Source organism: Squalius cephalus (genome assembly GCF_949319135.1).
Source record: "Squalius cephalus genome assembly, chromosome: 16".
Classification (NCBI taxonomy): domain Eukaryota; kingdom Metazoa; phylum Chordata; class Actinopteri; order Cypriniformes; family Leuciscidae; genus Squalius; species Squalius cephalus.
In genome coordinates, this window is record NC_137137.1 from 8,954,442 (window position 1) to 8,980,945 (window position 26,504).

A 26,504-nucleotide genomic window follows, 5' to 3' on the forward strand; every position below is an offset into this window, starting at 1 on the left:
ACAAGGCTGGACTACAAGCACACGTGGTGTTGCATTTCATGACTTATCTAGCTGTAAGTGAATATATATCGCAATACATAGACGCTTTGTAACGTCTTGACTCTCTTGAGTGCTGGAGAGTATCACAATAATAAGGTTTATTGGGCTAACGTTAGCAAACAGTCACTGTGTTTACATGGACGAAGCGCTCATATCATGCACCTAACGGCTACATTTGCACGCTCTACATGCACAGACAGCATCCAACGCGTGTCTGTCAATAGAAAATGTCATATGACTCTGTATGAATGTGTTTTAATTTTACACACCAGTATCGAGATGTTCTCTGCTGTTCTCTTCCATCATCCGATCATACAGCCTCACACAGGCTTGCGACGCTGAAGGAGCGTTTCCAAGACGACGGCGTGCTGCGGCGGCGCGAGAGGAAGGATTTGACGTAACCAGCAGGTGCGTGTAAGCGCGGGAAAAGCGCACAGCTCCCCCAGCCACACGGATGTCTCCCCACAACGCGCCTAGCAAAGCGTCCAAATGGAGAGAAAATGTCAGCAGTGTTTACAGACTACAAGCCCTTTATTAGCTGCTGATAAAACATGCACTATAACATCCACTATATTATGCGTTCATGTTTTTTTTTCGTGTCTATTTGATTTGAACCCACCTATGCAAGTGTGCTACTCCTAAAAAGTTGGACTTAAAATGTACACTTTCTTTTCTAGGAAAATAGCCCAAACATATTGTCCTTCCCACTAGAAAGTAGCAAATTAAGTAAATTATACTCACTTAATTAAAAGTAAAAGTAACCCAACAGTTAAGTTAAGTTAACAATTTTTTTTTTATCTAATAAACTTTTGATTGTTCATTTGTATAAAACAATATGTCTCATCAAATATATTTTTTAATTACAAAATAAATATTAGAATTTAATGTAAATATACATAATTGTGTAGCCTACATAAATTCAAAATACACAAGTGTACATACAACAACAACATACGTAACCCAACAGCCGGGTTATTACTAGAAATTACCCAACAATTAAAAAAATTAAAAATAAATAAATTTGGAAAAATAACCCAACAAAGTGACCCAATATGTGTAACCCAATGGTTGGGTTAGAAAATAACCCAACATTTTTTACTGTAGCTAATAATGGCTAATGGCTGACATAACTACAGACTAATGGCAAAAAAAAAAGCTGCTATGTTCCACCCAAACGTCCCAATGGAAAATATGGAAAAACAGGACAGACAGCTATGCATGTAAAATTATAAGGATGTGGATCAGCGTTGTAGTACTCTGTGACCACAGTCCGAGAACAAGTCCATCTCGAGTCTCAGCCCAAAACCATATTATCTTGGACTTGTCATGGAATTGGGAGCATTTGGACTTGGTCTTGACTTAATTTATTCAGGTCTCTGCCTGGTGTTGGATGCTATTTGCAGGGTCATTCCAGACTAAATTGAGCAACTGAATTCCTTCACAAGAGACCCATTGACAATGGACACATTGAGTGGTCAGTATAGGTAATTTGATCGTTGTCACATGATATTGGGTGGCATGTTCTCACAATTTCATTTCTGAAACATTTTTCTTAAACAATCATGTTTGTTTTTTTACCAGGCACCACACAAACAGCCAGTACACAAGCTGATTTTTTAATTTATTACTATGTCTTGTGTTTTTCCTGTGTTTGAATTCACCCTGAGTAGGTTTTGCTCTGTTTTCTGTTTCCTTTGTTCCCACCTCTGGTTAGTCTCCTTGGTTACTCATTGTCTGATTAGTGTTCACACCTGGTATTCATTGCATTGATTTGTTTGGTCTGTGTATTTAAATTCTGTCTACGTATGCCAGCTACAGATTGTGTGAGTTCAGAAATTCTATAATATCATAACAAATCACACTGTACGACATGGATGTAGACTGTATGATGATGACACTTATAAGGGCTTTTCACACTTTAAATAGTTAACCCTGAGTTATTCTAAACCCTGCGTAAACTGTATCCTGGGTTATCTTGCTTCACGTTTCACACTGCTCATAATTTACCCAGGGTTAACAATTAATCCTGGGTATTCATAAGCTGATGTTTCACATTGTACACTCCTAAACCCTGCATATTTGCGGGGTCAGTGTCATTGCTTGGATGAACGCAGTACGCGACCTGTTTACATAAAAGCTCTAGCATTGCGCATCCTCGTATTGTCGACTGTACTATCGAGTTCAGTGTTTCCGTGACTGTACAAAATGCAAATATGTACTCGATTGGTTGTCTGTTGCTAAGCGTCTAGCTTTAACATTTTAACACTGCATCATTTCACACTGTACAAGTTTGGCACCGCAATGGGGGGTTAACACTGCAAAAGCGGTGCTAACCCTACTGCAGGGTTTCATAACCCCAGGTAAAAAGGGTGCTAACCCCGCTTCTAAATTACAAGTGTCAAACGTTCCTTTACCCAAGGTTAAAAGCGGTGTTTAGAACGACTATAAGCCAGGGTTAAGCACAGTGTGAACAGCCTTATTGAATCATAGGCTACAACGCAAGGTAGTAGAAGAATAAAACGTCATCAGCATGCGCTATTTACGCTAGTGGTAAACAAATAGAGCAAGATAAATCACACTTTGGCAATTGTGGTTTTTATGTGCGCTGAAAAAAAGAAGAGCACTGTAAGCGAAAGTGGAGAATATGGATGCGGTTATGGCTAGGGAAAAGAGGCCAGCTTGGCATGTCTATTTTGCAAATGGAGCTTGAGGTAAGTAGTTTTAAGTTTTAGCGTTTTAAGTTGATCAATATGCCATTTCATGTTGTGTTTTTTTTGGCTAGTCAGTAGATGTAGGCCGTAGCAGCAAACACACTGTGAGATGATACTGTCAGAAAGTTATCGTAGGCTATCTTTGGTCACAAGACCGTGACAACAGCCGTCTTTGAACCTCTCTTACCACTGTTTAGGAGCCACAACCACAGAAATCAACACAATTGGTAATTTTTCCTCTGGGACAGCCTGGACCTAGATCCTGACTTTTATCATCACTGCCTGTAACCAATGTTGACACACAGACTATTTGATACAAATGTTAGTTATCACGACAATGTTATTGTATAAACATGAATGTTGTGTTTACTATATGTTCTTGGCAACATTCAGATTCAAAATAAAGTAGATGTGATGTATGGTTTTGTGTAGGATTTTTCAAACGGCCACATTTGAGTGATTCCATTCAATTACATTCAAAAGAAGATGCTCACTTTTGAATGGAATTCACTCCAGGATAAGAAATAAAGCAGGTTAGCGCTCAACATGTAGCCTCATATGAATTTAAAAAAGCATAGTATTATCTCTAGCTATACCTAGAAGCTGATATTTCTTTTTCTTATATTGTGAGATCCGGACAGAGATTGAGGTCATTAACCACCCCTCTTCAAGTGTCTAATTTTTTTTTTTTAAATTGCAATGTTCCTCACACCGACACTGGCTGTCTCTCAATATAGATTGATTAAAGTGTATGGATTCCAAGACAATTGGAGCATAGCCTCTGCCATCAACCACAATCAAATCCGACCTCATTCATTTTCCATTAATAGTGCAGCTTTCTGATTAGCCTGCAAATGAACAACCATATGACTTGCGTTTCAGGAGGACACAGACATAGAGACCCTCAGCCACTAATTTTCAGGTTATGAGCGGAGCGGCGAGTGTCAGAAGCAGATGAAGAGAACGGGGGTCATCTTTAATAAGACAAAATTGGCAATGATTTTTTCCCTTGCGATCATATTTGACGGCAAACTACAACCAGCAGGGCAGCCGGGGTAGTTTGATTGTTTTTAAATAATGATGCTGCACAGTACACCCTTCAAACTGAAAATTGAAAAGCTGTCCTTCATGGTATGTCATTCCCTAACATCTCCAATTATCTGGCTCCATGCCTCCCTGTTTATTTATTGAGACTGTCAATTCGTATTACGAATCGAGCAACAAAAATATAGATCGCTCAAAGCGATCTCCTCCAGGGTGCATGCGATGTACATGCATACACCAACTGCATAGATCTGTGAACAAAAACCAGGAAATACAATTGTAGGGGAAACAGAATCACAGCATATATTCCTATGACAATTATGACATGCCTGCAAAAGCAGAATTTCTTCTTCTTCGCACGCTGGTCCTGTCATGCGATCTGCCAAGTGAACACATGATTTAATGAACCCATCAATCATAGAATACAAAAGCGAAGTACAGTCCACTTCTTGATCCTCTGATTTTTTAATTGGTTCCCACGAGACGCAATGTTTTTCCACATCAAAATAAGTTTTACCCCACCATTATAACCGACTATGCTGCTAACAATGATGTGAGACGAGTGTGACGCCGACGGCTATGGCAAAACTGGATTGAGCTAAACATTAAAGATGAGACTTTATCTTTGGGCTAGAGGTATTTGAAGCAAACACTCAACTTGAGTGTTTGTAAGTGTGGGTGTGCATTTCCAACATGTTTTTGGTGGTGTACAGGGAAACCCTTTTTAGACGGACCATGTTGGGAATCCACGCATGAGTCCCTTGCAGTGAATGGCAGGTCATCTGCATGGAACAGACAGCACACAGGAGAAGGGGCAGGCTCTGAACAGGCTTTATGAAGACACATAGAGTCACTATGGAGACAGCAATCAGAATCCTCCTGGGACCCTGGTGGACAGAGGAGGGAGAATGAGAGGCAGATGACTCTGGAATCAAGCAGTAGACTCCATGATTCAAGTGACAGCCCATCCCACCCATACACAAAAGAAATACATTTTCAGAGTATATTTTGGAATATATGCAAATATTTGAAATTGGCCCAATAAATATATTTCACACTTAACATCATATATTTTTGTTATATTTCAGAATATATTTCAATGTATTTTTTTCTGTATGGGTCCCCAACAGTGTCAAAAATATATGTGGCATATATTCCAAATACATTGAAATATATTCTGAAATATAACAAAAATATATGATGTTAAGTGTGAAATATATTTATTGGGCCAATTTCAAATATTTACATATATTCCAAAATATACTCTGAAAATAAATTTCAAATATATTTCTTTTGTGTATGGGCAGTGCGTGCGCATTTACACACAATGTCTCCTGAACGATTTTTAACCAGGTCTGGTGTATACGCTAAAATCCGGTATAGGCTACGGTACTTGACAAACATGAAATCCTGCACAGTGATAACATAATTACAGCGAGAGTGAGAAAACAGTGCTCTTTTAGCAATGGTGCCTTAGCATGCAACCCACTAGGTGGATTCTTAACTTCATAAGATTTGCCTATAATGATGTTATTCTAAATGGATTTAGCATTAAATGCTACAACGCAGATGCTGTGGAGGTACAAAATTGTTATAATAAAAAACAAATGTGATACAGTTTTAAAAAATGTCTCATGCGTACACCATCTATGACGTAAAAATTGTAGTGTTCTCTTTCAACGCTCTCTCCATCTCTCTACTTTCAGTTGGCTTCAGTCCACCCTAACAGATGGGTCGGTGTCAATAGGCTGCTATTAACTGGACACACGCCTCTCATGGGGCCTGGAGACCAGATCATACTGTACCATACGCAGTTTTCAAAAAGAGGAAAGAAAGAAACAGCTCATTTTCCTGCTGTCATACCCACTTTTAGCTAACCTCCGCTTTTCACACTCACTAGAAACAAAACAGGTTGAAAATGACTTATTCTTGCATGCTTTGTTATTTTGAGAGAGAAACATGTGGTTTTGTGGTTTGTCTTGTACCTGAGTTTAGCTGCGTCTGTTGGTATAAAGATGATGATTAGGCTTTGCCATAGACAGTATTATATTTAATGTTGAACAATTAAAAAGTAATTGTTTAACACAAAACAACATAATGAATCTTGACAATTTTATCCACTCTCTTTATAATTATAGCTAAACATTTTAAATGAAACATCTTGTTAAAGTCTAATTTAGTATGCATATCGAATACTATTTTTTTAAATGGTAAGACTACAGTGTTATGCGGTCATTGGCTGATGGGAATACATCTGCGAGTCTATGAATAAATCAATGAATAACAATGACCTCATGATTGCTCATACTTTTATAAGTTTGTCCATATAAAAGAATTATAAAGGAACATGAAACAACGTTTTAAAATCTAAAGCCAAGAATATGAGTCAACCAGTTATTGAAAGTAAAAAAAAAAAAACTTAAATTAAAATAAATATATAATGATTTAAATCTGATTTAATTACTGTATTTTCCTACAAATAATGCTACACAGAAAATAACCTCAATTGTTGGATAACAATCAGGTTGTTTATTATTCTATGTAATTCTCAAATTAAATAAAGGGTTTGGTTGTTGATGTTTAATTAGTCAGAGGACAGGTCATTACTCCTCGGGTTTCTCCTGCTAAGTGGGAATCAGCGTTTAAGTTTTCATCTAAAGATTATTGTGTTTATTATCTTTTTAAACTACTTCTAATGAATCAATGATTATATTTCAGCAAATTCCAACACAACACAATTAAAAGACAAAAATTGTCTATGCAATTTAATAATCAGGCATTATACAAATTCCTTTATACATACAGTACTATGGCCCCAAAACATATTTGAACACTTAAGCCATATTTGGAATATGTGAACAAATGATGCAAGACCTTTCAGAATTAACCAAGGTCAAGTCGTATTTGCATGAAGTAAGTTCACACAGTTGTCTCTAGCATAGTAACCACAGGTTTCTTCATCTCATTAAATATGCACATGCCACCCTAACATTTGACAACCAGAAAGTATGCTTGTGCAACCTTTCTGTAAAATAAATACGACTCGGTTTGATATTTTGTTATCTAATGCAGTGGCATTTATATATATTTACATATTTACATTCATACGTAGGTATCCAAATGCATTTTGGGGTCAGTGTAGCTATGTGAAGCAGTGAATCGAAGCACTGAACAGTGTACAATTACGCCAATGTCTTGCTCTGATGCCATTTCAGAGGAAGAGACGTGTCCGTTTCACAAATATGCTCCGGGAACGTTATGTCGACATCTCAGAAGGGGTTTTCTCCGGCTAGGTGCCACTGGTCAAAGTTTTCTTAATGCTATTGGTCTATAAATCAGCCCCGTTCTCTCCCATACATCAAACGAGGCTGTCGCGAAGCGACGAAGGCGCGGAGGGAGGCGAGAGAGAGGAGAATGGAGGTGAGCGGGTGCCAAAGCGATCATGTGTTCCCCGCAAGCAGCAGGAGGAGAGCCGTGAAGCCAAACAGAGAGGAAAAGATGAGCCAGGAAAGGCAGATGTGCCTGTGTCATGTCTGTTATGAACAGTCTTCCCACCTTGTGGTAACACTGTGAACTGTAACTGCAGGAGAGCGTGATCGAGAAATAGACAGAGGGAGCGAGTGGAGGGTGGGGTGGGGGTAAAGAGAGATAGAGAGAGAGGGAGTGTGAGGAAGGGAGGGAGCAAGAAAGGAGAGAAAGAGAAAGAGAAAGGGTGAGGGAGAGAGAGAGAGAGGAGTTTAAACTAAGAGCTATGTTTTGGGACGAACTAATCTGCTAGAGAGCAGTGTGAGGATCGTAACGCATTGTGCGAGCGAGTGTGTGGAGGACAGATAAGGGAAGAAGCCCGGCAGACCGACTGCTTGTTTTAATGTGCTGACTCTGGGGAGCTAAAAAAAAAAAAATATTGACTCTTCAGTCGTGTGCCGTGAGCCAGGGCACAAGCGCCACATTTAACAGAGGTGCACCAGAAAACACGGGCGCGAGAGAGGAGAAGATACATCCAGCCAGACAGCACATATAGAGGATTTCTTCTTCCTTTTCTTCTTTTTTTTTAATCTGTTCATTTTTCTTTCTTTTTTTTCTCGGGACTGATTCCCATTTCCAGTAGAGAAGAAGGAGCCGTAGAGCCACGAGAACGCAAAAAAACCATCACAAAAAGCGACAAGAAACGAAACACCGCCAACAAGATGTTTGAAATCAGCCGAACACTGAATGCTGCTTTGTTGAGCAATGAGGTAAAGGAATTGGATTTTCTTCTTCTGTCACCTCACTTCTCTAAGTGTGTGTTCATTATTCTGTTGTGCGTAATGTTTCTCTGTTTTATCAGTGTGTCCATGCTTCTAAATGTGGCAGCTGACAGGTCCAAATGAATGTGCAGGGATTGAGCATTTAGGTCCAGTTAAACGTCTGCTAGCTGAAGGCAGAACCTCTTTGCTCTCCAGGCGTACTGTAATGGATGAGAGACTAGACTCGCTCTCTCTCTCTCTCCCACGCACAATCATTTCATTTTCTCATTTACTCAAAGCAAGATAGCTGTAACTGCTGAGCTTGCTTGATGACTTGCCCATCTGGGGCTTGCACTGAGTGTGTGCGTGCGTGTTTGTGTGAGTGCAGCGCCAATGTGAACGTAAGCACACGGCTCTCTATCACTGTGGCAGTCCAGTTTTCTCTTTCCTTTCGACCTCTTGCTATTTCTTTAGCCTGTATATTTCGTTACCACCTTGGCTAGCATTCTGTTCTCTTCCTCTTCTCTTCTTTTCTCCTCTTCCCTGTAAATGCGCACCTCGCGAGCAGTGTCTGAAGATGATGGTAAGGTGTTCACAGAACTCGGCAGTAGCCCAGGCGGAGGGCTCCTTCCCAGGCATGGGCTCGCCGCTTTTCCCCCGAGATCCATCCAGCCAACTGGGGGCCAGGGAGCTGGGGGTAAGAGGATAGACGGATCTGTTAGACATATGAACGAGAAAATAGATGGCACAGTAGAATAAGAATACTAACTTAATTTAGGTAAATGTGTGCAGCCCTAAGGCTTGAATTAGCCAATGTTTTCATGCCTCATTGTGTGATGATACGGCCGCCCACTCCGACTAGATCTTTCTATCAGTTAGCCAGAGAGAAAGAGAAAGAGTGAGAAAAAGCAGCTTGTGTAAGTGTATCGTTTGTGTATTCCAGCTCGGAATATGTTTGTGCGGCAGTGTACTGATGCCTAAAATTGAAAGTGCGCCACGTGTGTGTGTGTGTGTGTGTGTATGCTTAAAGTCATTTGAGCATAGTAAGGTTAGATGGCTAAAGGACAGATTTTTGTATGTAGGAGAGAGGTTTGTTTCGAGCATCATTTTGAATTTCAAACAACTTTCCGAATGTGTTGTTTTGGTGCTCCCTGCCGCCTTTCAGCAGAAACGTGCTTGGAAATGTGTGAAATAGAAAGCATGTGTCTTATACTGCACAGTCAGTTACAAAACTACCTGAAGTTCAACAAAATGAGAGTGGCTATATTGTATTTCTTTAATTCGTAGCACATCAAAATTCAGCCGTTTTATTTCTCCACTGATAGGTGGCCATAACAAAGCATTTTCCTGATTATAATAAATGTGATTTCACTCAAGTCTGGAGCTATGAACGTGGATATCCATCCTTACAATCTCATTCAGTCATTTCTGATATTCTACTACAGTCTTGGGGGGAAGAGAGATGGCTGTATGGGAAAGCCCTGGTTGGCTGGTGCTGTACGCGCCGGTCGGTTAAGAATAAATCCCTGACTTGGTGCATTAAATCGACACGAAACTGTGGGTGTCTAATCTGTGATGGGCTCTCGTTCCTCGTCTCCACAAAACAGGATCAGCCTGCCTGCCTGGAGCCGCACCACATTCTCACACAAATCAGACTCATACTGACAGCACTGGAGCTCTTCTGCCAGTGCACAAACACACACACACAAGTATACATACACACACTGCGATCGCATGCAGCTGGGTGTTCATAGGCAGGGAGAGGAGATTTTTAAACCCTTCTTTGCAACCTTTCTGAGGTGTGTGTACACACTTGCCTTAAAATCCTCCACAGCTCAGGGATTTGAAACATTCTGAATATTCATCCTGGTGATTCTTCAGCTCTAAGAAGACAGAAAAAAGAGACAAGGCATGTAAAGTCACAACTACAAATATTCTCATTTGAACTACAAAACGTTTATTAGTAAATCCGAAAAATCATTGTCATCCACTATTTGGCATGGGAAGGCGGAAAATCTAGGCAACATTTAATAATGAAAATTAGTGACAGCGATATGTATGCGCCACTAGTGGTAATGAACTGTGTGACTGCGTGAAGTGTTATTCTGGATTTTTCACATTAGCAGAACACAGTTTACAGTAAAATCTTTTTTTGAAGATAAAGATGGTTTGATGAGAAGTGAAGCTTCTCTCGGTTTCTCTTTCCACCTCGAGAGACTGTCAACAAACTGTTTTAAAGTTCTACTTTTGCACTTTTCATGTTAAAGATAAAAATGAATAGAATTAAACAATAAAATGACTGAAATATCATTTTCAGTCGCTATGTCTGGCATAATTTAATTTCACGTTTTACTGTTATACAATAACAGTCATTGTACATTATATGTAATATTTATGTTTTATCTTGATAAAAAATATACTCTTGCCAATATAATTTTTTTTTTAATCAGATTTGGATAATAAATTGTGCTGTTTATTCATATGGGGGCAGGGAAAAGCAGCTGGACTGTTGCTTCTCGTAAAAATCTGCATTTGTGACTCACATGTATCCGCAAACACACAACTCACATTTCAGATTGTAATTAACCAGGTTGAATCAGACCATCGTTACAAAGATTAATTGTGCCTTCATTAACTGAAGCCAGATCATTTGCATACATTAAATCATTGTACAGGGAAGAAGTAGAGGTCTGTCAAGGCATTTTTTTTGTGAGAGGGAGATTTTATTCTCCCTTCTAGTTCTCTGTCAGTATTTTTTTTATACATGCATTAGATTGCTCTCAGACATCTTGCTGAGGAAAACGACTAGAACGTTCCATTTGGATGCAGCTTTTTCAATTATAGTTCTATATGCGCAGCATGTGTAGAATTCATATATCAAAGTAATGATTGTATTTTATGATTAAGTAAATCAATCAAGCGATGAAAACACTCTACAGCTAGATCTGAAGATGCTTTTACAAACATGAACTGACATTAAAAGCCAAGCGCAATCAAGAGAAGCAATGGATCACTAATTTTAACGTCTACCTATAAACAATCTGGAATAATTTAATAAAAGTAAAACATTTTATTTGCGGAAATAGAAAAACGGTTGCATCACATAACAGTAGTTATGTTTGATTTTGGTATCCTCGTGCCAAGCACTCTCATGGGTTCTCGAACATCCAGAAGACATTGAAATGATTTCTAATCACGGTTAATAACCACAGTGTTTTTTTTTTTGTTTAATCAAGCATGACACATTGCCACTAGAGATAATTCGCTAAGCAGGATACGGTGTGATTTCCAATTACAGAACATTTTTCAGCATTCAGCACAAATTATGAAAACCTCTGAAATAGCACAAAAGTACAATCATGAGAAAAGTGCCACGTTCCGAAGAAAATACATATGACTTGGTATGGTTACGTGCATGAATCCAAACAGATGCAGATTTGCTGGATTCAAAATTTCTGATGCTGATTGGAGATGCTGTTCATGCACATGCACACTCCAGCAGTCCACGGGTTACAGCTACTCTGTCAAATGCTTTTGTGCTCGCTTACTAACTTCCATTTTCAGCCATTTTTGAAGGTTACGTTCACTCCTAAATTCGTTGGAGGGAGCTGAGAAACAAACAGAGATGAGGGGGAGAGGAGAGGGAATTGAAGAGCGATTGGCAAATGTCTGTTGGCAGTGTGAGAGATAGGCAGGGTCATCTCTATTTCACAACAATGATTAGCTCTGCCCATCTGCCGGCTCGACAGGCTCCTCCTGCTGTGATTGCAGTGTTCTCTGTTCAATGTAGCCCTGGAAATTAGTTCATTTGTGCTGCTCAACCCCAGCCTAACTGTACTGAGAACAGGTGCAGCATTCTACCCCCGCACAAAGCCGTAGCGAGCGTGTGCGCGAGTGTGAATCCTCTAAAAGAGCAGCCAAGCAGCAAGTAAAGCAGACTCATCAACTGTGAAAAGATTCGCATCTCGCAACACAATAGCAGTAGATTGCAGTGGATCAACTTCCTGTTCAGAAATAAGCACCTTTTCCTCCTTCTAGTAGGACGTCTCTCCTCGCAGAGTTATTAGCGTTCACCTCAGAATTTCGACATCAGTACCTTTTTACCTCTGTGTATATTTAGCCGGGTACAAAAGCTACTGTGTTAAACCAAATATGACACTAGCACTTTATTCTCGCTGCTGAGAATTTTAAGTACTTCTCATCAATATTCTGTCAAAATTGAATTTCCAATGGCTCTGTCAAGAAGCCTCAGTCTGTTATTCTGTGCTAGTGTGAAAATGGCAGTGCCATCACAGAGAAAGATCTGGAGCCCTGAGCCCTGCAGCTTCAGAGGCCTCCGCTTTTGTCAGGGCACTTTGCCATTTTGGAAGAAAAGGCCGCAAGAATGAGCTATTTAACCTGTGGGTCACTCAACGGGCACTGCACGCGCACACACACAAGGCATTAGTGAGAGAATTAGCCATCTTTCACTGCTCAAAACGCAAGTGTGTGTGTGCATGTGTAAATGACAGGGTGCAGAAACAAACTCCTGTTCCGTAAACTAGTGATGCAGGACCACCGGTTTTTAATAGACATACACCAAATGTTGCACAGGACTGCATCCAAATACTGTGTGAGCATTATGGTGGCACTCTGCGCTCATGTTGTAAATAGATGTGATATAAAGAGAAACTAAACAACGTATTCCAAATTTTGTGAATACCAAAGTAAATATGATTGTTGTTGTTTTTAAGTAATCTGAATGGATGACAATAAAAATTATTGTCTATATAAAAAAAAGTGAAATACGAAAAAACGTACCTGCAATAAGATCATTTTTTGTGTTTCAGTACCACATAATCAGTGGCACAAACGTATTCTCATGAATTGACTGCAATAATGGCCCAGTTGACAACTGAGTTTGGGACTAACTAAAGAGGCAAAGCCAAGTTACAATATACATGGGACCCTAGACATCCTCTGAAACGTGTCTAAGGAAGCATTAGCTCAAGCAATCTGGATGCAGAGCCATAAATGCTTGCAGTTTTGTGTTTTCAGGCTTAAGCATGTTAAGCAGAGAAACAGGATGAGAGTGCTCATTAGGAAACAAATGTAATGAAATTAAGTTTGTATCGTCATCACAAGGGTGCACGTGTGTGTGAATCTCACAGTCACATAAATATGACACACAAACAACACGCAACTCACTTACATACACGCACTCGCACACCCGCGGTGCTTCAGGATGCTCGTGCATGTGAAAGTAGATGAAAAAAGCTGCATTGGGGGCCGTCACCATTGAGGCGAAGAGCAGGTGTCTCCAGCCAGGCAGAGAGAGAACCAGGGCAGCCTGCCTCAGAGTCCTAGCTCCACCAGAGCTCCCCTCGCCTGGGAGGACAGGTGACATCTGGCCCCTGTGCCTATGTAATGGAAGACGCTGCCTCCAGGGACGACAGTCAATGAATCTCTGAGCCCCAAGTCAGTATATGAAAAAAATTAGATTTTTTTCACTGCCTTTACTTTTTGATGATTTCACAGGGACTTGGTGTTGATGAAGATTGGAGGTCTTGAAAGCTCTCCCCTTTTTCTCTTTGAAAAAAAAATCAGCGAAGAGAGGGGTCAGCGTGAGTTATACAGGCACCATGACCTGGAAGTAAAAAGCCTGTGATTTCAGCAGCAGGGGGCGAGTGCTGGGGATGATGGTCCCCAAAGAAAACACGTTCACTTACCTCTCTCTGCGTACAGAATAAAGGTCTAGTCTTCATCTGGATTTTCAGGGCTGTGATTTCTGCTGCGAAAAAGAACATCAAAACAGAGGATTCAGTGAACAGCGAGAGCTTTGTGTTTTAAGTGAGACTATTCAAGCAAAGCCATAAAAAGATACAAAATAAAAGAAAGAGCAGAAAAGGGGGAAAAATACAAAGGAAGAGTAATTTCTATGGCTGAGCCAGCACTCAAGACTGTTACTGAGAATGCATACTAAAATTCACAGTATTTCCAAATACAGAAAATAGTTCTGTTTTTTTTATTTTAATTTTTTTTATAGCAGCAGTGCTGTTTTATTCTTCCAGAAAAAGAAATAGACATTTTAATGATTCAGTATTTCAGGGATGAGGATGGAGTGATTTATAAAAGAGAAACGTTAAATGCTTACACATGAATGTGTGCTAAGTGCACGAATGCTTGCTTGTCTGGTTTACCCCGGCTTGCTTAAGTACTATAATTAATGGTTTTGTTAATTGAACAGGAATTGCAAAGGCGCTGTAGTGTAGAAAGCAGCACCAGTAATTCATCAATTTCACTCTTTTTCTCCTTCCCTTTTTCACTTTGCACACGTTACTTTTACAGCTTGAGCACTGGCTACAAGGGCAACATTAGATGGCAAATTATACGAGCTACCATATTTTAAGAAATTTGAACTCAATTCAAAATTAAACTGACCACTTACTCAAAGTTCAGGAAAACAGATTCCAAAGACTCCTTGAAACACTCTAATGTGTTGGATTGCATGTTAAATACATTAAGAAAAGCAGTCAACCCTGACCGGTTGTTATTAAGGAAGTCCAATCATCCATCAGAATCGGCAGCCATTTTGTAGTAGGATTATCCGCTATGACAAAGCAGGCTGTTTTTGAAGTGATAAATGTGCTCTCTGCCTGAATGATAGCCTGTGCCCAAGAGCTGACACGTTGACGAACGGCGCTGTTTCCCCGTATTGATAGTTTCTGAGCCCATACATTTCATTGATTCGTTAATTGTTCAAGGGAGTTGGAGGCGCCTGACTGTCATGAATAAATGATAGATGCCTGGCATGTGTGCATTACCGAGGAAGACCTTTGAGGCGTGGTGTTGCTTCCTCAGAGACGCCAACCGTCCTCTTCACAGCCCTGAGGAGCTGCTGGTCCCCGTTAGTTTCCCCTCACATTAATAATGCATTCTCTCTAACAGCAGTGTTCAGCATTAAATGCTCTGCCATGGAGCCTGTTCAAAAACATCAATACAAACTCACTGAAATAACCCTGTTTCAGGCAGAGGGGGGAAAAAGAAGTTACATATGCTAATTGCTTCTTAAGGCATTCCTTCTGTCTACAGCTAGCGGCTCTTGTATCTTTTCTCTTTCAGAATCTGTTCCTTTCTCTTGCCTTGCTCTCGTCTGCTCTGAATAAGTAAGGCACTATGAATTCTGGGAGAAAGACAGCATGGATGGAGGGGAGTGGTGCAGAAATACTGACGATGCTTTTCCCAGGGCTCAGAAAGACAAGGTGATGGAGTATCTACAAACAAGGAAAGATAGGTGGGGGAACAGGGGAACGAGAAGAGGAAAAAAGCGAGATCGATGGCACATTTCTGTTCGATTTTACCCCAGAGAATATGAGTTGTACATATTATATCAATGAGCTAAAAATGACATACTTTAAATGCTCGGAATCAAATTCTGTCGGTGCAGATTTAAAAAAAAATCTGCCCCCTCTCTGAAGGGAAGCACTGATTAAAGACCAGGCCAGATGGACCACAGCGGTCTTCCTCATCGTGCTCGAGAGCTCCGACTGCGATCAAACACAGCAAAGGCCACCCTACAGCCAACCGTCATACAACTCGATCTTCACCATCGCTCAGTCTCCCTCCAGCCAACCATCAGTGACTGCACCACGCAAATGAGATGGAGAGAATCGTCAGTGATGTTAATGATCAGAAAAGAGCTAAAGCGTCTTGCTCAATGTCACCTTGGTTGATGCCACAATGAGAGCCACCCACCGGGTTAAATATCTGCTCAAGGATTCACCAGTGCCACATTTTTCTAATTTTCCACACAATCCATGAGGCTTTCCTTAATGTAAAATGTAAAAAGTCACCAAGATAATTATTAGTAGTCAAATTTTTTGACCTAGATGTATTTTATTAGCACTGAAAATCTACTAAACTCTAAGAGTCTTTGAGGAAAAAGTGAACCGACATGGATGATATATTTGTTTTTAACCAGTTAAATCTTAACTCAAACATTACCTGAATCCTTATCCTCTAAAATATCTTAGATACGAAGCACGACCGTCGTTTTCAGACAGGTTTTTCGTATTTGAACGTGGCGAGCTCCATCTGGGTGAGCCGAGCCTGAGCTCAGCAGCCTGACACTTGCAGTGCTGCCTGGCGGTGAAGCCGCCAAAAAGAGTTGATGTGGTGTCGGGGTTCTCCTTTGAGAAGGTGACAGGAACAGGAATTGGACTGGGTGATCCTCATGTCCTCTGACAGAAAGAGATATTTGCTTCAGAGGGAGAAAACTTCACCCCTTACTCCCAAGACGAATGAGAATTGTGACAATCGGGATATGTCAAATAAGAGAGAGATTTTGATGTGAGGAGAAAAAAAACATTTGTCCTTCAACAAATCAAAATTGAATAGAAACAGTAGGTCTGGGATTATCCGTTTTTTAATGTTTACGTTTTTCTAAAACAAAAGTTTAGCATTTTTATTGGCATATTGACTGGATTTTTTTTAGTAATTTGAGGGAAAATACAAACTAAACTATAAACATGCAGTGTTTTGAATGAATTTCAGTTTTTCTAATCTACTAATCTTCTAGTGAATTCCCAAATAACAGGACAAAGTGGATTTTTTTTTAATCAAGGATCCAAATGAGATGTGCAATTTTTAACACACTTCAGCTGACAGCTTGCAGGGGATCTACACTTCAATGTCTTTAAATAAACCTGTTATTATTCAGGGTGAAAATTGAGACAAAATAATCTCACTGGAAGATTTTGCGCAGTTGAAACAATTATCACCATGTCGGTTGCATGTTTTAACATGTTAAACTCTCAGAATAGATGCCTGGTGCTCATGGTGAAAGCAGGAGTGAATGTGAAGTGAATGAGCAAGATGCATATGGTGGAAATCGATAACATTGACGGGACACTGATGGAGCATGCGTAACACACTCATCCGAGTGGACTGTAGATCTGAAATATTTGACAAACAAGAGCACTTGGATTTGTGGTTATGGCCAACGGAAGAAGTCAGGTGGTGTGTGTGTGTGTGTTTGGAAGCAGGGAGAGATGGGGCATGCAAGGTTCAGAGTAATTAGTCAGATTGAGGGCTGAAATGAGGCAGTGTGAGAGGAGGCTGGGGCTAAGCATTTGTGTGTGTGTATTTGTGTTAGAGGCCAGGTTGGTGGGATGCTCTAATTGGAGCTAAGCGGCCGCAGAGGATCAGGGGTACTCCAGAAACAAAGGAGCACAGGCAGAGAAAGAGAGAGGGAGAAAGAGAGAGGTTGCAGTTCTGGGTGTGTGCATGTGTCTCTTAGTGTTTGAGTGAACAATAACTAAAGTGACATTTTACATGCTCAGCTAGCAAAGGCTTTGACCAAACCTCTGACTGCATCAAAATCATACACATAGCAAAACTCAGTTTTGAAAAAGAGAATAGAATTTCTACATGAATTTAAAAAGGGGGGAGTTTTGAAATACCGTACATGAATATTTTCCTTTCCAAGAAAATGTGTTCTGAGTAAAAAAAAAAAACCTGCATTTCAATCCACAATTACACAATTTACAATACAATTTAACTACTGTATAACGGACATATCCAAGATTTAAAAAAAGAATAGCATTTCAGTGTCAATTAGTTAGCTGAGCATATAAAAACATCCTTTTTACAGAATGAAAATAAATCAATTAGCCTCGTTGCTTTTAGCTCGTTACTCAATTCGCATGCTGTTTCACTTTTAATGGCTTTTTGACAGCCGATAAATTATGTGATTTACATTAGCTGGCCTGTTTTAAACCCCTCCGCCGGTGGTCAGAACAGCCATCCTTTAGCTCGGCAATACCTGCATAAAAAGCCCATTTGGCAAAATGGCTGACATAAAATGCATGTGGGTTGGAGGACAAAATAACGGCATCTTATATAAAATGATGCTATCTTAGTTTGACTGCTATTACCTGCTGTTCGTTTTTCAGAGAGGCTTATCCAACGTATGATGACTAAATGAAAGTCGTTTATGTGTACAGACACACACATACACTTTTCTGCAATAGTATAGATCCCCGAGGTCACATCCTCCCACTCAAAACCTCCATGCATTCTTGGCCAAACCTCCCACCGCAGACCTCATGCCAGTCTAATCCCTAAGACCCCTCCCTCCATCTGTCCCCACCCAGCCCAGGAGTGAACAGAGAGACAGAGGGTCACACGCAGCCTCTGAGTCATACTGGACACGTTCCCTCAGCCTGCACGTCTACTGCTGGTGTACACGGCCTCAATTCAAAACACTCTCTCATGCTGGATGCTGCAAATGGGTAGTTGACAAATGATTATATTTTTTTTATTAACAGGATTTTAGGTTCATATCTATATAACGTGTGCATTTTAGATGCTATGACCGCTCATCATTTTTCCCCACTTTTAGATTCTTAAACAGTCTTGTGGTGTGATTTCTATCAATACAAATATTCCACGTAGCTTTTCAATTCATATGGAGTCACAAAAAACGCATGTGTAATTGTATAACAATTTGAAAACCATTTTAGTTGAGATTCGGCAAAATGTTAAAATGCAGGTCAAATACCCAAATACTGTATAATGATAGTGATTAAAAACAAAATACTGATATTTTCAAACAATAAGCTATTTTGAAAATAGTATGATAGCTGGTATATTACTATACAGTGCAGATATTTGTTGTTTTTAGTAATCCATGGAACTTTGAATACAGGGAAATTCAAATTGAACCTTCCAGATGGGACTTGTCTCCTCTTCTATCTGCCGCATCAGCTGTTACAAAGACCAGCAGCTGACATTTAGTCCTTTATAAAGATTTCCAAGAAAGAGAAGGTAGAGAGAGAGAGAGAGAGAGAACGATAACTGCCATTGTAAGAATCATTGTTATTTATGATTTATTGATGTTTATTTGACGCTTGACAAAAGCAACCATAGCGTAGAATACCTGGTAATGATGAATATTACAGTAATGTAAAAGCATTCAAATCTATTTACTGTTATTTATTGTTGTTTGTAACTTACTATTGCCAGGAGCTGATCTGTTCTGCTATTATTGTCTGAAAAAGACACAAAGGAAAAAAATCAAAAGCAAAATATTCAATCTGTATGCAATAAATGCACTCCACTGAAATACAATATGAAAAATACATCTACATAAAGGCACTCAGTACTTTGTTTACATCCAAATGAGTGCAGAGACCTTGGCATTGACTACCCACATGAATATGTCTCTCTCTCACATGCACAATCTCTGAAATGCCTAATGGTCAGACGTAGAGAAAGTGAGTGTAGCAGTCTCCCACTACCCAACCGTTTTTCTCTCTTGCTCTGCATAAACACACAGTATGAAAGTGAAAGTCAAAGTACACATTTCCACCTGCCAACCATGTGATGATGAAAAATGGTTGGTGGTATCAGAAGGGTGGAGAGGTTTCTGCTTGTTCTCGTTCAGTTTGGAGGTTGTGAAGAGTTCAGTGATGGTTTCCATATGTGGTTGCTAGACTTCAGATTGGTAAACTCACACAGGTTAAAGAACTGACTCAAGTTTGCCTGTGTTATGCTGTGAGGTCCTATATAATTGAATCATGCCTGCATATGAATGAAACGACAGTCAGGTTTTTCTCTCTCTGTTGGTGGGAGGGACCTAAATTAATGTCTTGTTGTGAGGAAGATGAAAGGTAATGCCTTCTATAACTCATATGGTGCCACATGGTTCAGTGAGCAAAATGGGAAGCAAACACAATTACTAGATTATGGTGTATTTTGCTATATGGGCTGTGCATTGCTGTTTTGAATAATGCTATTTTAACCATTATGTGAATATTTATGCATTTATGCATATAATACATGTATTAATTATATGTGTGTGTGTATATATATATATATTAGTGCTGTCAACGTAGCATCCGTTTTTCTGTCATCCTTTGGCTATAGTTTATACATTATATGAATGTTCTGACACACACAGGGAGCACAGAAAGACACGTGCCAGTATCGTGCGTGCGCCCAGAATCGAGTTCTCTTTCGCACACAATATGAACAATAACACACACAATTATGACAAAATGTCAGTTTTGTCAAGTATCCTCATAAGAGCAGGCTTAAATGAGTTCAATAAAGTCTTAAATGAACGTAAAGAGTTGTGAGAGAATGAGACACGTGTGAGACGTGCAGCGGCTGGTCTTAAAGTGAAAGCAGCCACTAATGCTGTCAGTCAGTAAAGTTAATCAAAGAACAAAGTTAACAGTGAAACAGTGACAAAAGAACTTGTGTAGTTTTAATAAGGATTTCTGTAAATGTCCTACCTGTTAGATAGGTAGGAAGGGCCATTTATTTATGGGAGGATTGTTTGAAGTTTACTTAAATTAAAAGTTTACTGATTAGTATCAGTGATACTGGCCTTTATTCATAAAATGATGCCATTAAACAAGAATTTAAAATACTTTCTTTATGCTGTCTCTACATTGATTTGGAGATTAACTGTGAAATTATTACATTACAAAATATATAATAAACATATAAAAATGTAAGTGTTTTTAATTGCGATTATTATATTTAAATTATTATTTAATTTTTAATTCATATTTTTTTAATCGATTGACAGCACTACTACATACATGAAGCACAACATCATGCTATTGGGCCAAACACATTTAACAAGAACAGAGAAATATAAATAGTCTACATGAAATTTGGGTTTTCTCGGGTCGAGCTCTCAAGTACTGTGTCCCTAAGAGCGAGGCCTGGCCATCTAGCGAGAAATGTCTTTCATTTTTTATGGCTCTGCTGGACTCTCATGCCAAAAGTAGTTCTTGTCAAGTCAGTTGCTCACCGTAAGGGACCTCCGCTGTGGTTTTTAGAATTGCAGGTGAAGAGACGATAAGACCACAGCCGTTTCCCAGCCCATTCCACTCGTGTGATTTGTTCTATTGTAGCCTACCAGTACAGCAACACAAAGACCCACACCATATAAAAATGACACCTACATTATTCCCCCACAACAAACCTGAGAGCAAAATGCATTCACACAAAACTCCCTGAAGACCCAGTGAATGTGTAACATTAGGATTGTATATGCGGAGTAAATGGGTGCAAGCAGGAAATGTGTTTTTGCCCGTGATGAATTCCATATCTTGGTAAATAAAACAAGATCTGAAATCCCTTCATTCGGCGAGCAGATGTGAAATGGGTTTTGTCAGGGGTGGGAGCGGCTGGTCTCGCGGTTAATTATTGATTCAGTGCATGTGCAGCTGCGAACAACAGAGAAGAGTTTGCAATAATGTTTAGAAAAGAGAAAATGAAAGAAAAAAATAATGCATTGGATGACAGTATTTTACAAGACTGTCCATTTTACCTGGGTAGAAGCAATTGAATATAGTGTGTGTGCATGAATGAGTAGGGGGAGCAAGATGAGCTTGTGACATCACAACATGAGAAGGCTATGGTCATGAATATTAATTAGCTTGTACTGCTATTGCTGATGTTCTATGCTAATATAACATTGAGATACAATAACAAGCCAAGTAATTTGGATTTATAATTTAACATCAAGATACTACATATAAAGATCATATTCACAATATTATTGTCACTAAATAAATTACGCTTTTTTTTTTCCTACGATGTGAGTAACCATGATTTGTGAGACTCGACCTTACACCTGAAATTATCGTAGAAATACGTTGCTTGCATTAATAAGATCTACGGCACAATATTAAACAAATTTTAAAGATTAAACGACAAGGGTTTAAACCAATTATGGGAGGAAGAGGGGGAGAGACCTTGAACCCACAGCAAAAAGAATTCCAAACTACACACATTAAATGTGAATGTAAATGTGTAGGCCTAAACGTTAAAAGATAGTTAACTTAGTAAAATAAGTTAGTTGTATCTCTCGCCAAGTAGACTCACACAAACAGATGCCAAGTTCGCATGAGGAGGTAACCATAGCAACAATACGCTGTGACCAATAACTGTCTTATTTACCACTGTATTAAACGTATAATTCACAAATATATCATAAAAAACGTTTGTTAATTGTTTAAAAAGTCTTAGGTTCGTAAATATTCTAGTGGCGCCAAAATTACAACATGTATTGCACGAGACAAACTTCAACAGGCTGGTCTCGAAAATTGCATTCAGAAGTCATTGCATAATTCACACACTGATATCGACCAAGTTAAAAACCACAAAACAAAAAAACACTGTAGGCTATAGCCTATGTATGTGCGCGTGCGTCTTCCCTCAGGCTCCAAACTATAAATAATCTCCCTATCTAGTCATCGCAGGTACAGTTTGCTTTTGACACTACACTTAAACCCAAAACGTTTCACATGTACCTGTCTTCCACATGCAACCGAAGGTCAAATTATTAGCTGTCAATCAGAGACCGCTATTTCCCCAAAGGCGCGACGCTCCCCAATGACTCGCGCGCGCCTCACCCTCTCCAACAGTCTCCTCAAGAGCAGCGCGCGCCACCCCCTGTCTGTCCCCGCTAAACCAATCAGATCTCACACCAGCCTGACACTGTGTTCCATAAATGGTGTGGAGGAAAAAGGGACGCTCGCACTGCTAGCTCCACAGAGTCAAGGGAACCGATATTTTTTGTTTTTATTGTTTTATTTTGGATACTCCCCCCTAAGCTACATTAATTTACGAAACAATAGACGCTCGCCGACCGCAGCTGTAAGTTTTCGACTCTATCTCACCATATCTCTCAGCCGACTTGTCTGCATCCGACTGTCCTTGGGTCCACGCGACACCTCTCCTTCAAGACTTTCGGGAGCGACTCCCCCAAAAAACCGCTCAAAAGCGAAACGTTTATTATTTTTTAACCGGGTATAAAATAACGAGCTTTTTTCTTTTTCCCCTTCACCTCCGGACACGAGAATGGTCATGGTGAGTAATGTGCTCGCATTTGAAAGAGAATTACACTGTAGTGAAAATCACTGAAACACGCTGTCACGCGCTGCCTTAGAATAATCCCTTCATCCCTCGTAATACTCCTTCGCCAACTTTGCTCTTTTCCTTTCTCTTAAGCACATAAACGGCGACAATAGGGATGAAGACAGAATATTGTTATTTAGAGATGATTTTTTGAGTGCGCATTTTGTGTAAAGGTGTGTGTGAATGCGTGTGCAGTTATGGTTTTTGTACAAAGAGCAGGTGTGTGTGCTCAGTAACCTGTGCGTTCTTCAACCTGATACTCAACAATTGTGGTTTATTAAGTAAAACATGTGTCGTCCCACATTTGCAAATGACTAAAAATATGTAGTCTTAATTGCCTAAATCAGTTGAATCAAACTGGTGTGTTGACCACTTCTTTTTACAGTTCATGATATTAATGCACTGACTGTAAATGTACAGAGATAAATGTAAAATGTATGGAAAAATTACATAAAAACGAATATATTACAGAATAATGACCTTTTTCCAGGGCAGCGTTGTATAATTGACTGCTCATTTGTTTCCTGGCGTGTTAATGTTCTGTGAACTAAATTCAACATTTAACATTCATGTCTTTATTAAGTTGTAAAGCCCTGTTATAAAAGGGATAGTGTAAAGTCAGCAGGTCATTATTGCAGAATAAAACCTGCGATAATGACCATCTGACTGTAAACTATCCCTGTGTATATATGCATCCAGTGTGTGTATACTGTGTGTATATATTATGCATATATACATATACTGTATATGTATAAAAGCTTTAACATACTCCGTAATCATTGCATGCTTTACTTGCATTAATTAGCAGTGCCTCGCAGGCACCCTATTACCATAATGGCTGTATGTGCAATCAGTCTGCTCTAACTCAAGCAGAGACATCGGTTGCGATTGATTGCCTTTGCTGGTTCTGAAAGGGCTTCTGCTAGCCGAAGCGCCTGTGCCTTCGTCTGCAAGGCTGCCAGAGCGAAAGTGTTAATTTTCCAGAGTAGAGCAGATGATGGAGAGCTGAGGCAGCCAGTGAGAGAAGTAAGGAGGAGGGGGCTACTCTGACCTCACCAATGAGGAGGGGGCAGGGAGTGGGGCTGCAGCGTTCAGCTCATGCTGAAGCCCGTGCATTCACAAGCAGCCTCACTCGGAGGAGGAATGCCCACTCTCTCTCCCGCTGGCCGCACGCTGCCTCGCCACCGCTGAGACACATACAGAGAGAGAGAGAGAGAGAGAGAGAGAGGAGAGACCGAGAGAGATCTCCAAGTGAGGAGACATTAGCACGGCTATAGGCGAGAACTCTGCCCGCCGACTTACAAATGGAGTGGAACGGGTTTAAGATGGTAAGGATGCTGCGGTGGTTTTGTGCAGACAATTGTGTGTGTGTGCACGAGTGTGTGTTTGCCCTTGCTGTGTCTCACTGCCTGCAGCTGCAGTGGCAGCATTGGAGTCTCTCTCTGTCTGTCTTTCTCTCTCTCTCTCCTTTCTCCTCTTTTTCAATTCTGCATGCTACTCCTCCCCTTTCTCTTAGGATGAGAGCAGCTTTATTTGAGAACAAGGCTGAGGAAAAGAGAAGAGCAGAGAGGAGAAGAGAGGAGAGAAAGGACAGGTGTAGCAGGTTCTTAGATGGTGCGGTTTAAAACCCTTCTGCGATGTAGAGGCAGTGTTGAATCTTAATGCTCACCTTTTTTGGCTCTCATCTTCCATTTTCACCCTCATTTTAACACTTGCCGTTCCGGTTTGATCTGTCAAAATAATACAGCCATATTATTCATATGAGTAATGTGGTGATCATTTAATTTTTCTAAACAAATGCTTTCAAATTTGCATAAAAATCACATTTACAATGCATACGTAGAAGGTTGTGTAACTGTGTACTAGCGTACATGCTAGAGTGTAAGTTTGTAAATGAGAATGAGTGGGAGTGACCTCGTGTGTGTGTGTGTGTATACGTGTGCATGATAATCTATTAGGCAATGTGCGAAGGTGTGTTTCCGTGCATAGTGTAGTTAGTGTTCAAGCACGTCTGGAGATCACTGCCCATCTTCTCTGATAGAGGTAGGGCAGGCTGCACTAAACATGCTGCACTGTGTGTGTGTTGTGTGAGTGTATGTGTCCATTGTTGACTAAGGGCTCAGAGACTGCCTCCCCCGGCTGTCACCAGGCTAGTGGGAGACTGTGCCTGCCAGGAACCAACTCTCCCCGAGAGAGAAACGGAAGAGAGAGAGAGATAGAGGCAAGTAGCGAAGCTTACAGACGGAGCAGGGTAAGAGAAATCCTAGGCCTGCGTTAGCACATCCTTTAAAGGTAGAAGACATCACAATTGCACCGTTTCGAACGGCCAAGACAGCACAGATGTATGTATTTACTAACTTGCAGTGACTGTCAAATTCCTCATCTGAGCGGCGTGGCATTCAGATTCAAATGTGGGCAGCATTATTCATTTTTCAGGCAAATGTTTGACTGTTTCTGTGTGGGCTTTAACATGCAATCAAAATGCTAATTGAAAAGAGAGTGATTCCCAACAGTGAATCCCTGTTTGCCTCCCTTTCTATTGTGCGAAACACAGTTTGTGTAAAACATTAGGGCAGTGAGGGGGCTTGTCCACGATGCTTGTAGTGAGAGAGGAAATAAGGTGTGGGAGGGAGGAAGTTAAGGGGAAAGAGCTTCCACATAGGCCTATACGTTTCTCCTCCTCCTCCGCAGTGCTGACGTCCCTGCTACATGCGCTACTATCGGCCATTACACAGAACTATAGCCACGTAGAAACAGACTCTCCTCTTCTTTCACCTCGCACCCTATCCACCCATACCTCCTCTTTATCTCCATCCTTCCTCATAATTTCACTTCCTCCTCCAAGCAGCCTTACTACTCTGCTTTAGGGCTTTCTCCTTTGTTGTCCGACTCCAAGGTTGCATATCAATGCTAATAAGGCTAAAGCTGGACTGAATATTAAAAAGGGGTGGATGAGGGCGCAGGTGGACAACTGAAAGAGAGAAAGAGAGAGAGAGAGAGAGAGAGAGAGAGAGAGAGAGAGAAATAGGAGACAGGCTGCCGAGATGCTGAAATCTGGGCAGCAGGGGTGGGAAAAGTGCCCCAGGATGTGTGATGGCTGGGTGGAAGAGTTTGCACCCCTCTGCACACAAAGTGACTACAGATGACAGCTGAGTGTCAAAGTGGGCCACTTGATTTTTCTGAGAGTTAGAGAGGCTCAGGTTGCCCCCCTCTGGCCGCTAAGACCCGGGGATGCATGTGACACCACTGCATCCATCCCTCACGGTTCTCGCTGAAGGAGAACAGCAGCATCCATCTAACTGACTGCCTTGGCGTGCTTTTGCAACAAGCCCTCAGATGGTGGCGCCGTAGAGCTTCCACCTGAGTGAGTTTAAAACATGGTTCATTGTGCAAGTTTCAGTTTCAAAATTTCAGGCACATAGCACTTTCCTTATTGCTTTTCTGTAGAAAAAGACTTTCATTCTGTTATTGGAACTTTTTGTCTAGGTTAGAAGATATTTATCTTGAACTAAATTGGATTGGATAGCTTCTCAGTTTTTTAATGCAAAAAAAGACAATTTGGCCC

At 40.4% G+C, this 26,504-nt stretch overlaps 2 protein-coding genes and 1 long non-coding RNA gene across 18 annotated transcripts in view; 1 reads left to right on the forward strand and 2 right to left on the reverse strand.

The window, feature by feature from the left end:
- agbl4 (AGBL carboxypeptidase 4) overlaps positions 1 to 512 on the reverse strand; it is a 334,149-nt gene extending 333,637 nt beyond the window's left edge. The window contains exon 1 of the mRNA XM_079897316.1: positions 309 to 512. Coding sequence (XP_079753442.1) covers positions 309 to 345 — 37 coding nt within the window. The 5' untranslated portion in view covers positions 346 to 512. The remainder of the gene's footprint in view (positions 1 to 308) is intronic.
- Positions 513 to 6,912: 6,400 nt separating this feature from the next.
- elavl4 (ELAV like neuron-specific RNA binding protein 4) overlaps positions 6,913 to 26,504 on the forward strand; it is a 72,678-nt gene continuing 53,086 nt past the window's right edge. For 4 of the 15 annotated variants that reach the window (XM_079897327.1, XM_079897329.1, XM_079897320.1 and 1 more), the window contains exons 1-2: positions 7,957 to 8,029; positions 8,589 to 8,717. In XM_079897327.1, the coding sequence (XP_079753453.1) occupies positions 7,982 to 8,029; positions 8,589 to 8,717 (177 nt within the window). In that variant the 5' untranslated portion in view covers positions 7,957 to 7,981. Of the gene's footprint in view, positions 8,030 to 8,588; positions 8,718 to 22,521; positions 22,892 to 24,022; positions 24,268 to 26,504 lie in introns of those variants that run through there. The other 11 variants (XM_079897334.1, XM_079897325.1, XM_079897332.1 and 8 more) reach the window with 9 other exon arrangements.
- Positions 8,634 to 22,444, reverse strand: LOC307173850. 2 transcript variants are annotated; one of them, XR_013823911.1, is made up of 7 exons: positions 22,333 to 22,444; positions 19,016 to 19,050; positions 18,725 to 18,798; positions 14,824 to 14,980; positions 13,729 to 13,790; positions 9,838 to 9,903; positions 8,634 to 8,711 (listed from the first exon to the last, which is right to left on the reverse strand). It is a non-coding gene; the product is annotated as an uncharacterized lncRNA (long non-coding RNA). The 2 variants fall into 2 exon arrangements; XR_013823912.1 differs by lacking the exon at positions 22,333 to 22,444 and adding an exon at positions 20,826 to 20,926.